Genomic DNA, 14,268 nt, shown 5'->3' with positions numbered 1-14,268 from the left:
CACTCAACTGCCACATTTATATAAAGTGTGTCATTATAACCTTTGGCCTTGTGGTAGCGTTTATTCAGTTTAGCAAAAGATTAAAAAATTAATTTTAAAAAATCATTATTTCATCACACAAAAAAGAGAATCTCGTCTGCCCTTTCACCGCTGTTTACAAAACAAAAGCACGTAAAAACTTAAGTTGTATAAAATACACAACTTCAAGCAGGATATTTAAATCGCCTAACTTTACAGTAATGTAAATGCCTTTTGTATTATGTACGTATAGTAATTCTGCAGCCTTCACAAACTTCTTATTAGAGCTACTGTACTCTTCAGTCATGTACCAAGAGTACTTGAAAGCATCGCGAATTTATATAAAACGACACGTTTTTCCTTTCAAAACAAGTGACGGCATCAGAAACTGCTCTTCTAGTCCTCACATGTCCGTGCCTCATTTCCCAGTAGTTTGGGTGTGTTAGCGGCTGCTTTTTCGCCCTTTAAAATTATACACAACTTATAATTCCCAGTCTCCCTCACCTCCCATAAACGCAGCAGGTAAAGTTAGGTCAATTTTAGGAGTGATTAATAACCAAGTGACTCTAAATACATGACACATTTATGTTTTGAGCAAGCTCTTTATTTTGCGTCACATATTTTATGTGTGCTTTTCAACAAGTTACAATGTGAGAATACAAGTTTCTTGCTTTTTTTTTTTTTTAATGTGTTTAGAGGGCGTTGGCAAACCTGTCAGATCAAAGGTCTGCTGGTCTGCTGGCAGCTGTAGACTGGCAAACAAAAGGATTTAAATGAACTGCTCACAATCACTTCTGGGCTTTTCTTCCTTTTACCTCATGTAAGTACAATTTTAGTGTAAACTTTAACTGCCCTCTGCCATGACTCAAAAGTTTTCTGAGCACCAGTTACAGTGTGGGCCGATCCCTCTCTGTATTGTAGCCTTAGAAGAGACACACTAAACTAGCCACAGATGTCAGTTTGTAAAATTTGTGGAAAATAAAAGTTTTGTAACCTCTGAATAAATGCCTTTTGTATATAGGCCTATATAATTTTTTTACTCATTGTACAGTACAATTACATCATGATTTTAAATGAGGTTATATTCACATAAACCCTTTTTTATCCACACGTCGTACAACGTCGAGAGACTGCCGTTCCCCGCCAGGCTTCTGAGTGCACATCCACACTTACTTTGGTGATAAAAATGACTTGTTACAGCATAATTTCACAGAGATAAATTGACATCATTTCACAAGCTCCAACTTGTCCGTCCCTTCCCATTAAAGTAAACACGGTTAATCAGCGCTTCGAGGCAGACATCTTTTCTTTCCTCCACTCCTAGACGACTGAAGATTTCTTAAAAATGAGGAATGAATTTAAGCACGTCTTTGTTACGGTTGGGATTTTAAAGCCCTTCTTTTCAGAACCTTGTGTTATACTCTAGTGTCAGAAGGGACGTGGTGGGGGGGGGGGGCATTATATTCTCAAATTTGATCTAAGAAACAAAAAAAGGTATTTGTAAAACATTACTCACGTTGTAGAGCCTGGTGCTACAGTCACACAAGGACAACAGTCTGAGCACACACACACACACGCGCACTCTCACAGATAAGCAATAAGAACGCACAGTTCCACCGTCTCTCATACGCACATTAAGCTGGACGACTACACGCACTGATTAACAGGGTTTGGTCTTCAAGTCTTGACTTCAGTAAGTATTAAAAACTTCAGCTGCTGCAGCTGTTTATCTTTTTCTGCTCCTTCTCTTGGGAAAGCAGCGTGGTTTGACGCGGAGGTCAAGCAGTAACTTCTGGTCCAGTTTTGGAAAGCATTTTTTTTTTTTTTTTAGCAAATTGTTATGTTTCATGTACTTCTGTGACGAGGAAAGGGGGGAAGGAAAAACAAAGCATTTTCAGTCAAATGTGTTTGAGCTTCCAAACAGTTTTGTACTGCCTGCAAGTGGAAGAGCTGCAGGCTCAGGTGGTTATCCTGTGGTTTGGTGACAGTGTTGGTACCAAGACGCTGCAGGGAGGCTCTGAGGTTCAGGTCTTCTCCCAGGGTGCCTTTATAGTGGCGTCAAATGGAGCTTGAGTTTTGAGGAGCAGCACTAGCGGCCTTTGTTCTTTTTGGCATTTCCCTAAAGAAAAAACACACACACACACACATAAAAAAGTGAGCTCAGTCCTCTAAACTCAAAACAAGCCATATCCAGGGTTGGTGCAGAAGCTAACGCTCTGTGTTGCATTTCAGTGCAGTGACTAAGACAGACAAAATTCGTATTCCGTTTCAAAAACTGAAAAACATGCTGAGGCTGGTGTGCTGGCCTTCAAGAGAAAAATCGCCACCTTTAGATCACAAACATGCCGGGTCCTGAAACTTCCCAGCATCCAGCCATCTGTGTGCGCACATGCAGGGGCATGCACGTTTTTTCTCCTTTTTTAAAAAACAGCTCTCTCCTTTACTGCGCCTGTAGCTTAATGGCTTTTTCAGATGTCTGCGGCAGGTGCTTTTCCCATTAAACCTCGCAACAACCGCAACGCCACCGCTGACCTCCCACTTCACCTCATAACTGAGAAACTTTACAATGTCACACTTCACTAGCGACTGATCCTTCACACTCCACGTGGCCATATCGCTTCTCTTTCGAGATTTGGAGGGACAGGGTGGTGGTACAGTTTGGTCTGTAAATGTTCAACAAGGAATTACAGTCAGCTTTATTCACGTGCCAAACACATTTGCTTCGCTGACATGAACGCTCAGTTTCGTAGAGATCAGGTGAGGGATTTCCACTGCAGAATATTCCACTTGTTTACCTTAAAAAACTCCTGTATGTTTTGGGTCACTGTCCATGTGTAGTGTGGAGCACCATCCAATCTACTCTGCTTCATCTGTGTGAATCTGAGCAGAGAGTATAGCTCGATACACTCCGTAATCCACCCAGCTGTTTCTGCCTTCTGTCACATCGCCAATAAACCATAGTGACCCATCGTTACTGTAAGCCGAGCGTGACCACACCATCACACGTTTAATGCTTTGAATTATGAGCTGATCCCAGCGCGCCCCGTTACATTCTTCTCCCCTTAATTCTGCTACAAGTTGATTTTAGCCTCATCTGTCCAAAGAATATTGCTCCTGAGCTGGTCTGCCTTTTATAGATGTGTTTTGGCAGTCTAATCTGCACCTTCTACTGTTGAGGCTAATCACCGGTTTGCTCCTTGTGGTGAACCCTTTTACTCTCATTATGGCAGACTTTGAAAACGATACGCCTACCTCCTGGAAGAGTGTTTTTCACTCACCAGGATGTTTAAAGGGTTTTTTCTCTGCTTATGGAAATGATCCTGTGATCATCCACCATTTACCCTCTCAAAAATATATCAAACTGTTTATTCGGCTGGTGGATTTGTGTTGTTTTCTCATTTTAACGATGACCTTCTTCACTTGGACCAGCGCTCCTGTTGACCACACATTTGACCACAGAACTTTTACTTGCTTAATTAATACCAAATTGAATGTTTATACGTAATTGAAGTCTACACATTAATGTTGACTGTTGTTGCATTGACATACGCATCCAAATGATATCACCGCCCAAACATTTCAGAGACTAACTGGAGACTGGCAGTACCTCACAGCTGAAAGCAAACCCTGAGAGTGATCCAAAATTTTAAAAAGCAAATACTACGAAAGAAGCTGGAATTCAAAAGGTTATACCTTGCTGCCCATTTTGAGCGTGTCGATTTCCTCTCGCTGCTTGCTCAAAGTCTCATTCATGCTGCACAGATGGTCGCTCATCATGCTAAGCTGGTCTTCGTAGCTCCTCTTAGTCGTAGCCAGCTCATCCTGCGTGTCAGGCCCAAACAGTTACAAAGTGAATGCTTTTTGACTTGAAAGGACGCTAATGTTTACGCTTTATGCCATAACTGGAAGCTCTTTGGCAGTGCATCATACCTGCAAGCGTGTGATATTCTGATTAGCCAGTTTGACCTCCTCACTGAAAGTCTCCCGCGACTTCTCTGCAATGGCTAATCTCTTAGCCAAAGCTCGACACTACAAAGGGAAAGAGAAAAGTAAACAACTTGCTGTGCCCTGATGATTTTAAAGCATGTCTGGCACGCTTTACAGATCGGTTTCAAAAGCTGCAATAACAGGAGGGATTTCTTTGAAAAGTAGGTATATTTAAGAACAGTGTCAAAGTTGCAGGAAATCCACTATATTAAAGTCTCTGCTGCTAAACCGTCACGTCTAACTCGACATCAGGTGCATTTCTGTTGCTATAATGCCAAACTAAGGCAAGTGACAGTAACTTTAACAAGTCATTTACATCTAGGGTAAGACTCAACATATTACTTAAAATATTTAGTGTAGGTTTTTCAGTGGAGATGGTAATAACCCCGACTCGAGAACCATTTTCAAAGCATAAAGAGAATATGTACGTGTAAGGCAAACTAACGGTCTTTCTTACGACACACAGTTACTTTGATAAACAACTTTCAGTAAGATCTTCACCTCAGAGTGAAAGTGCACAGCTTTGCTATCTGAAATCTGGAGTTGGGTGGTGAGCTCTCCTACTCTGGCCATGTAGTGGCTCTTTATCAGCTGCTCCCTAGACTCCTCGTCTCCCACCTGCAAAGTCAGACACAAACATCCAGCTACAGAAGATTTTGTTGTCCTTGGAGGGAGCATTATGAGATGGGTACAAATTCTGCACTTAAATATTTTAATGAAATGTACGGACACTCACATGCTCATCTGTAGGTGTTGTGCACAACATTCCAACCTGGTGACAAAAAAAAAAAAAAAAAAAAAGTAAGAGATGTAAAATATATTTAAAAAAAAAAAAAAAAAAAACAGACATGCAAGATATAGCAATAAAAACACACACGTGTTACAGCTACTTGAAACAAACATTATGAGAGCAATCTCAGCACTGAATAACAACAGCATTCTCCTACTCTGCCACATCAGCTCTTGGACGTCTGCATTTTATTAACCGGCTTAGTGTGGAAGCCAGAAGGAAACAACAATAATACTCCCTTTGTTGAAACAAATCAGTGCCAAGGACACAAAATTTCCCCTGCAAAGTGAAAGCAAACAGCAGACCGAGTGGTCACGGAGAAGTACCAGGCTCGTGCACAGCGTTGGCTCTTTTCCTGCGGCTTTCAGTTCTGCCGCTGCTTCTTCGTGGCCCCGCGTGAGTGCGTCGGCTGCAGCCGTTTGCGAGTTCGGACTTCCCCCGAGAGCTGCTGCTAGCTGCGCTTCCAGTTCCGCAATGCGCTGGTTCTCCTTTTCCAGCCGCACCTTCCCTAACTGGGCCTCCAGCAGCCAGTGCTCCTTCTCCTGCTCCAGACGAGCAATCTTCTCTTGGCTCTGCTGCACCTGCAGGAGGCCAATGGGGAGAAGGAGAGAAGTAGACAGTGAGCTTGTGGATACGGAGATGAGCAAAGGTTAAGAGACGTAAGAAGGAAACTATATAATAATTCTCACTGGGTTTTATCATATGGCTTCGCACTTTGATAAAGTGACAGATTTATGTGAAACACTGGGCACATTAAAAAGTAAAACATCAACAGCTTTGCTAGCTGTCTACACCTCAGATAATACATGACACGACTGTGTTAAGACAGGACAGGTTTTTTTCTCTACTTTTATCACCAATTTATCCGTATCTCTGTATTTTTACCTGCTGAGTGAGACCTTCTCTGCTCTCAGTGGAGCTGGTTAGTATGCGACGGTTTGACAGGGCTTCTCTGTACGGAACAGACTGGGGCTTGGCCTAAATGGGTGAAAAAAACATTTATTTTAGTCATTTAATAATCATTTCAAAAAATCCATGTAATATTTAGAAAGAATTTGAATTCTGCAGAAGTAGGTTTAAAATAATACTCAAATTGATTAAAGGGTAAATTTAAAATGGAATTATAAAATATAAAAGCAATGTAAAAGCAGATCAAAACATTTTTAAGATGTAAAATGTAGATATGAGACTCTCTGAGAGATAAAATACTTACAAAGACTTTCTTAATGTTTTTGAAAAGATATTACAAATCAGTGTTTTTAATCTCACTGAGCACACTGATCCAAAGTCTGTGAGCTGTAAGTTGAAAGGCTTCAGTGTTTCTTACTGATTCAAATCCTGTTTGTGGTTGGGAGACGTGTGCATGCATATATGTGCTTAATTTTTTCCCCCCTCTGCATATATTTTATTTGCCAAGTACTCTGTGACAAGTAAATAACTCAGCAATATAATCAGCTGCTGCTCCGATGAGGGTTTCTCCTGCGAATCAACTCCAACTCCACCGTTTCGGACTGCAGCTGGTGACGGTAGCCCTCGCTCTGCTCTGCAAGTCAGCGCAGAGGAGCGTGAACCAGTTCTCCACCTGCTGCAGGTGTCGGTTAAAGCGGCCCTCCAGGGCACGTGAGGGGGCGGGGACTACTGCTCCTGTGCTGCCAGCTGCAGTACAAGACGGAGGAGCTGGAGTCTGAACGCAAGTCAAGATCCTCTTTTGGGAAGTGGCCAAATGATATTAAGCACTTGCAACAGTCCAGCCAATAGGAAAAACATGACATATGAATTTTAAAGCATAATAAATACTAAAAGTAGTTGAAAGATAGAACATGTCAGCCAGCCCAAGTAAAGTCTATTTAAGGGAAAAGGGAAGAAAGTGGGGAATAGCATGCTACACATACTAACCTTTTTGACAGCTTGGATATAGGCTGTTGCCTTCTTTTTGTTGGCCAGCATACTCTCTGCTTGGACAGGGTTAAGAGCTGCCGTGCTCCCTCTCGGACTGTAGCCCGATGACGTGAAGAAGTCCAAGTTGTTGCTGAAGAAGGTGGCAATCTGCAGCAAGTTACAGCGACATCACGCGTCAGATCTCTCAAACAAAACCGATATTTCTGCAGCTTCCTCGGCTGAAGAAACCCTGACACTCAGCATTCTGTTTACCCTGAGATTAGCCGCTGTGTTTACAGCAGAGAGCCAATTCCACCACCAAGTGTTGAGGAAGATAAATGTTGGAGCAATTAAGCCTCTGCCTGCTTGCAAAACGCAGCTCACTCCACATGTCGTGGGCTGTGCTGCAACCCAGTGGAGTGTCATCCAATCGGCACACACACACTTCAGCCGACAATTCGCTCGATTCACAAAAATCATTCATCCCCGTGCTCTTGCTGGGGAGCAGCTGTACAGACTGCAATTTGGACTGTATCTTCCAACGTTTAACCGCTGCCCACCTGAGTCCCGCACTTCTGTGCTCTTCCATTTGTGGCAATTTACCAATGTGATCCAGTTGCAGAGACAACTCACTGCTACTTACAATTAAGCCTTTATGTATTGCAGCTAAACTTGCACTACAGGAAATATAAACCTGGCTGCTGCCTGCCCCCTGTTGGCCATACCTTGCCGGTGCAGCTAGTTAGAGAACCCAGAGATCCCAGGAGGCACTCTGTGGTGGTACAGAGCTTTTGGGTGACGGTGGGGAGCTCCCGCTCAATGACGGCCTTCTGGTTGTAATGCTTTGACATCTCTGGAGACACAAGGAGCAAAAAAAGAACAGCAGGATTTGCTTTATGTTCCAACTTTAACTTAATAAACGTGGCTCAATCAGTTCCTCGCTCCCTGACCGGTGATGTTTAACAATAACATGCAGATTTTCACAATATTCTCATACACTAAAACTGCAGGATTTGAGTAAACATTTAACTAAAATACCCAAACAAAGGTGCTTGTTACAGAAACCCATTCTCACAGCTAATTGCCAACAAAAGTGACTCTTCTCCAAAGAGCAAAAAAATTATGCTTCCGTCTGCTGATTCATTTGAATAAACTTTACACTGAACCTTCTGGATATTTAGTCCTTAAAAAGCTGCTTTTGCTGTATTATTTATGAATGAAGTACATAAAGAAATCTTCATGCTGTGTACGAAAAGCAACGTCTAACAGATCCACCCACCTTTAATGGCATCATGAAGACTGTGCAGGCAGGCGGCCAGCTGGGTGAAGACGGCTGACGTGTTGCTCTGTGGCATGGCATCCTGCCGAACACCTGAGACACATCGCGCACATTCGTCAGACATGTCTGCTCATCACTTCATAAACCCTCTGCTGTATTTACATATTACCAAATTCCCCTATTCCTTCAGGAAAAACAGCATTTAAATGAATATGTATGTATATAATTATTCTGGCAAAGTACAGACTGAGAGCTTTTAGACAAAAAGAGCTCAAATGCTGTGTGATAACCTACTGGGTAAGGCCAAAAGGTTAATGTAGTTCTGCAGTTTCTCAAACACAGATGTCACTCGCTTGATGTCACTCTGCAGCTCCTGGTTTTTCGCACTAAGGGCAGCAGTACAAAGAGGTGCCTCGCACTCTTCTTCAAGGCTGAAAGCAGAAGACACCCATCACAATAGCCTCCTCCACTCTATTTGTCTATCTCACACGTGTACACACACACACACACACTGCTGACCTTTTTAACTGGTAGGGAAGAATCTTTTGGAGAAAGTGGGTGTATGACGAGAAGTTGACAGCGAAATTTTTCAGCTTGATCACAGTTTCCTTTGATTCAAAACAGAAAAGCACAATTAGTGTCAATTTCTTTTCTGTTTCTAAACAAACATAAGACCTCCACACACCCTCCATCCAAAACGCACCAGTACTGTGACAGTGTCCTCTGTGATGCTTTGGTATAACTGGAGAAAGCTGTCCTCCAGGGGGCGCACATAGGCTGCATTCTCATGCAGATACTGAGAAAACTGGGTTAAGAGAAGGAATATACATTAAATGAAATGCGCCTCCTTATGTGGCACCACTAAGGTAACTAAAACTAGATGTGAAAAGTCTTTGTTAGTTTGGTAAAAAATTTATTGCAACTTGCCAGATGAGACACTGATGGATGTGTTTACTGACACCTTGTATGTTTGCAAGACTGCTTTTTTATTGTAATACCTAAACGGATTTTCCTAAAATCTTGCCTCTGACATACACCCTCAATAAAATAATCATTAAAAAGTCATTAAAAAACAAAACAAAAAACTAACACCTAACTAATAAAAACTCAACCAAAACGAAATATTTTCAAACAATGACAACTAAACTGAAACAAAGGAACCCACTCGGGAAACCGACTGAATTAAAATAAAAAGTCAAAATGAAATAAAAAATAAGAGCTGATTAGAAAATGCAAAACTATAATGGCTTTGAACACCAGCATGCATTGTATTTGACAGAATGCCTGTACCTCTCCTGTATGGCTGCCTCACCTTCTGGTTGAGAGGGGAGATGGTCTCAATAGAGGAGTCCAGGGGATAGATGTGTACTCTCTGCTCTGTGTAGGAGTGGAAGTTCAACAGAGCAGCCACCAAATCCTGGATGAAGCTCATGGCCTGGCCTGCCACATCCCGGGCCTTCAGCTGGAAGGCGGCACAGTTCACAGATCGCTATTTTACTACCCTTTCTAACTAAAGGCAACTCAGTGTGTTATCCCTACATTGATGTACAGGTAATATTTTTAAAGGTGGTTACTTGAGATGTGAATCTGTACTTGCAATACACCCGAATGTGTTTGTTTTCTCACTTACCTGGTGCCTTCGATTGTGTGATGGCACGTTTAGGCTGTTGTAGTCACTAAATTCTGCAGAGATGGAGGAGAAAAAAAGAAGCATGTAAACTAGAGCAGAACTTCAACCCCCGCAATGAACTTTTATTAACTTTGCAAACACAGTTTAATTGGTTGCGTTGGCGCAGTGTTACAGTCGTGTGTAGCATTACAGTGCTTACTCCAAAGCAGCGTGTTGTTATAGTATCACTGACAAGCATGGAAATGTTCTCAAATAGTACCAGATACTCACTGGTGTCATTAAAGGGCACTTTCTCCTGGATAACACTGCTGCTTTGTTTCACCTGTCTGTTCAGCTCCGACTGGCACCGCCTCAGCTGCTGCTGGCTGCAGAGGGAGATCGAAGAAGTGTTGAGCTGCTCTCAACATGCATTTCAAGTTTGCTGTAATTCAGTTTAAAAAGGCAATGTGCAGAAATGTGTACTGCTAGATTTGCATCATAGCTCTATGAAAATGTATTATGTACATATCTTGTATTTGTCAAAGTCAGTTTAACACTCACATTGATACAGTTACTTACAGTTACTATGCTGAACAATGTTATAACACTGAAGGATTAAATCATTCAAACTATGAATAAAATGTATATTTACCAGTCTTCTGTTCGCATTCTGCATTCTTTTGCTTCTCGTTCCAGAGTTTGTGCTTTCACCTGTAAAAACGGGGAAAAAAATCATTTTTTTTAAATTAAATGTTATTAAAATTGGCAATCGCGTGAACAACTTCAGTGTCTCTCCTGCTGAGCCCTTACCTCTAAACGTGCTTTGTCACTCTGCAGCCGCTCGATCGTTTCTGCATACTTTGTGGTGAGCCCGTCCACGACAGCCTGGTGCTGCTCTGCATCCTTCTCCAGCTTTTCTAATCGCTCCCTCAGCTCAGCCTCCGTCTTCTTGTGCTGCTCGTCTGCTTCGTAAAACTGACAAAGACACAGCAGGAAGCACAGCTGTCACATACGTGACCTCCCCTCATATCCAGACACATTCACTGTAAAATTGGTATTTTAAACATGCACTGTAAGCACAGCGTGGCTGCCTACTTGGATGTGCAGTCGCTCATTTTCTTCAATCTTTTTCTGCAGGTCCTCATCAAAAACACTCTGGGTTTGCAGGCCGTGCTGTGAAGGAGAGTCTCCTTTACTCTGGAGGAGATTGGGGTTGGGGCTATTAACTATCAACTTGTGTGACAAACATTACTGTTTAACTATCATAACTTTAAGACCACTACAAAAAAAGAAATAAATATATGCTGCTCCCTCTAGCTCACTATGAAGCCACTCCCACGTTTCCCCCTTTCCCCTCATGTTCACCTTCCCCTTTTTGCCCTTAGCTTCACTAGCAGCCAGCTCCTCTTGTAGCAGCTCCACCCTCTTAGCCAGCTGCTGGTTCCTGAAGCTGAGACTGTCCATCTCCTGCTCCTGCTTCCTCAGGCTCTGGTCTCTCTGCTTCAGCTGCTCCTAATAACAGAAGAAAAAAAAAAAAATGACTTTGATGACTAACACATGCAAGCAAATCACAGCCTTTAAAACAACATGAAGTCATTCTGTTGTCATTGTGCAACAGCAACATAACTCATGGTAACACTGCAACAAGTACAGGTCAGACTTGGTGATCACATTTGGTTTGCAAATATGAAAAACAGAGTTGCTTGCAATGTCATTTCAATGCTTGCTTTCTCAATACTTTGCTTTCTTTTTTAAATACACATCACTGTACCTTTAGTGAGGCAGAGTTGGCCTGTTCATCCACAACCGCCTTCTTCAGCACTTGGTTCTGGGCACGTAGCTGTGAACACACACACAGAGGAAAAAAACCATTCAGATGTAAAAAGTACAAACCGCTGTTTGAGATGCAAATGCAATTTTAAAATAAAGAGCACACAGCAAATCTCTGCTCTATAATTATGCGTAGTTTTGACTTTTTATTCAATTCTATGTAGACAAGATCAGAGCAGGTAATCAAATAATAGTCTCTGCTGCAATTTTGCCTCCTAATGACTCCAAAAACAAGAAAATTGAGATGAATCCATTAGTGTATTTCAGTGTTGCTCTCATTTTGCCTTCTGTTATAAATCATGTGACTTTTAACGTTCTCTATAAGCCCAAAATATTAAGTTTGAGATAAATATGAAGAAGAAACTTACTGTCTGTGGCATGCTTGTGTCAGTTCTTTTTTAATATACTTCAAGTTCAAGTCAAGAAAAGTTTGCTTACTGAGTGACGTTTCCACATTTATAAGTAATGAGTTATGAGTACTGACCAACTGTGATTACTGGAGAAACCCAAACTCAGTGCTTTTTACTGTATGATCAGTAGCCTCTAAAGACATGCTTATTACAGCAAGAGTCTATGCAACAATCACACCGTCAGCACTTCCTGAGGATCATACACTGTTTGGCTGCTGGTGGGGAGGATCAGAGTTGAACAGGAAACAGCTATAACGCTCCCGGAGCTGTCAGCTGACACAGAAACAAAGGCCACACAGGCTTTACTGTCACTAAACTGTTTAACCATTAAACAATTGTTTACAGCCTTTGAACACCGCTTATTTTGGTTACTTATAACGTCAAATGCAGCATGCAAGACATTTTCCCACGCAGCCTAAGGAAAATGCACCAAACAAAGCATTAAAGCTACACACAGGCTGATAATGACACCTGTGTGTGTAGCCTCGGTGGCTAGCCTACATCTGTGATAATCTACCTTATTCCAGGTGAACTGTATTAGTTTCTGCTATAACCAACAAAGTAAGCTCTATGGTCTAAGTTAAGTTTATGTCTTTGAAAAGCTGATCTGCTTCTCTTCACTAATCATAAATATCTCAGGTGTTGTTTTCCATTGAGTTCAAGTACACGCAAGGCAGAAAACTAGCTAACGCTGATAGCTCACTGACAGGTTCTGTGTAGTAGCCTTGTTAGCAATAACAGGTAAGATCATCAGCAGTAAACAGAGGCGGTGTTTTACCTTTGAATACTCCTGTGCCAGTTTGCTGTATTTTGTCTGCAGGTCTGTAACGTTAGCCATGGCGACGCTATCTAGTCGCCAACCGGTGATGCTAGGAAACGTTAATCCTCAGTAGCCGGGCTGGCCAAAGGCTGTCCGGTTAGCTTAGTGTGTAGTTCACGGTGTCAGTTACTTGCAAGGTTGACGTCGGACACGGTGAGCTGTAACCTGGCTAACTCAGATCGGTTAGCCCACTGGTAAAATTTCCTATTCCATGAAGGCTTCTTCCGCTACCTGTGAGAACTGACCTCGGGGACATTGTGACAGTAGGTCTGTCATCAGTCCCAGAAAATAAAACGGACAGTGGTCAACAGTTCATTTCCAAAGACAGGTGTTTATTCCGATCTAACAGTAATGTCCCTTTTTTTTTTTCAAGTTAGTACCAGTAACGCCGACAGAGCCTGTTAGCTACGCGAAGCGAAGAGGCTATGTAGCAAAACAAACCCCGACGAGGAGCGACACATGTATGTGGTTTTATCTGACAGGAGCCGGTGACCCGCGGCGTCCGCAAATCCTATTAGACAGTAAAGGTAGCGGCTGCTCGGCTAGCACAACAGCCCTAAATCCCCATTCATTTGAAGGAATACTTTCATTTTCTAGCTAACCCGCAAAATCCTCCTGAAGTCTGAGCCGACGAGAGAGGCGAGCGCCGAGGTCAAAGTGCAGAAAACAGAGAAGAAGGGAGAAGAAGAAAACAGGGCGCCACCTAGCGTTTGAAGGGATAGATGGATAGATAGATAGATAGATAGATAGATAGATAGATAGATAGATAGATAGATAGATAGATAGATACTTATCATTTACTGTCATTTAAATTGTAGCACACTGTATCGTTATTTTTTCTTTTCTTTTTGTTATACAGCATATATTGAAATGATTTTGAATTTGATTATAGCTCTTCAAAGACTTCCTCAGTCATTTCACACTCCATTGATTAAACTAGACTTTACTGAAAAGTATTGATGGCGAAGGAGCATGCAGGCAAATGAATTAGTTGTACTTCCTGACCTTACTTCCTGACAGCTCGCAAAATGAGTGTGAACCAGTTGACATCAACAATGAAACAGTATATTTTTTGGTGTCTTAAAAAGTAATTAGCTGGTGCAGCAGCTTTTTACATTATGTTTAGCAAGCAAAGTGAAAAAAAAAAAGTGGTGTTCGAAAGAGGAAGGAGAGAGAGAACAGAATCAGCATACTGCCAGTTCTTTGGGTATCAGCAGCTGATCACATAGGCCGAATGATGAAATTGTGTTTAGTGTTTTTGTAAAGGACTAAAACATTGTTACTTCTCATACATTGAAATTAGGTACTCTTACTGTAATACTGTGTGTGTGACATGTCTGAATGTTGGTCCTCTGGAAATAATGAGGAATTCTAGAAATGAGTCTCCCAATCCAATCAGTTTGTGAAGACCTGTGGCTAATGGGCTTGTCTTCTTTGTTCCGTGCTTATATACATCAGAGTTGTCGTTATGTTACTTTACCAAGCCGTTTAAATCTGATTAGGGTATGCAGTAGTCTAGAAAGATGGTGTGTGTTTGTAGCAAAAACTTAAATAAAAGTGTTCATTCCCCTGATGTCTGACTTCAGCTGTTGTCCATGAAGCTGATCAAAAGCTGGAATTGATATCAGCGGTTATTGCTTTATGTAT

General features: G+C 41.9%; 1 protein-coding gene across 2 annotated transcripts; it reads right to left on the bottom strand.

The window, feature by feature from the left end:
• Positions 1-600: 600 nt before the first annotated feature.
• On the bottom strand, positions 601-13,265 carry ppp1r21 (protein phosphatase 1, regulatory subunit 21). 2 transcript variants are annotated; one of them, XM_031732100.2, is made up of 22 exons: positions 12,580-13,265; positions 11,333-11,401; positions 10,927-11,073; positions 10,657-10,758; positions 10,372-10,536; positions 10,214-10,272; positions 9,853-9,947; positions 9,583-9,635; positions 9,265-9,414; positions 8,656-8,757; positions 8,472-8,560; positions 8,247-8,383; positions 7,953-8,045; positions 7,399-7,526; positions 6,692-6,841; positions 5,681-5,773; positions 5,122-5,376; positions 4,742-4,777; positions 4,507-4,623; positions 3,949-4,047; positions 3,712-3,840; positions 601-2,137 (listed from the first exon to the last, which is right to left on the bottom strand). In XM_031732100.2, the coding sequence occupies exons 1-22, from the start codon at positions 12,637-12,639 to the stop codon at positions 2,108-2,110; spliced, it is 2,358 nt and encodes a 785-aa protein (XP_031587960.1). In that variant the 5' UTR covers positions 12,640-13,265; the 3' UTR covers positions 601-2,107. The 2 variants fall into 2 exon arrangements, with proteins under 2 accessions (XP_031587960.1, XP_031587961.1); XM_031732101.2 differs by having other exon boundaries at positions 10,657-10,734.
• Between the last annotated feature and the right edge of the window lie 1,003 nt (positions 13,266-14,268).

The sequence above is a fragment of the Oreochromis aureus genome, linkage group 13, assembly GCF_013358895.1.
Source record: "Oreochromis aureus strain Israel breed Guangdong linkage group 13, ZZ_aureus, whole genome shotgun sequence".
Lineage (NCBI taxonomy): Eukaryota > Metazoa > Chordata > Actinopteri > Cichliformes > Cichlidae > Oreochromis > Oreochromis aureus.
The sequence above is the reverse complement of the archived record's forward strand: the minus strand, read 5'-3'. Positions and strand labels throughout refer to the sequence as shown.

Bases quoted from the DNA above. Each gene is read 5' to 3' on its own strand.
- ppp1r21 (XM_031732100.2), bottom strand. From the start codon at position 12,639: ATGGCTAACGTTACAGACCTGCAGACAAAATACAGCAAACTGGCACAG. The intron at 11,402-12,579 runs GTAAAACACCGC...GTGTGTTCACAG, and splicing joins TGGCACAGGAGTATTCAAAG to CTACGTGCCCAGAACCAAGT. The intron at 8,758-9,264 runs GTGAGGCAGCCA...CTCTTAACCCAG, and splicing joins TCTCCCCTCTCAACCAGAAG to TTTTCTCAGTATCTGCATGA.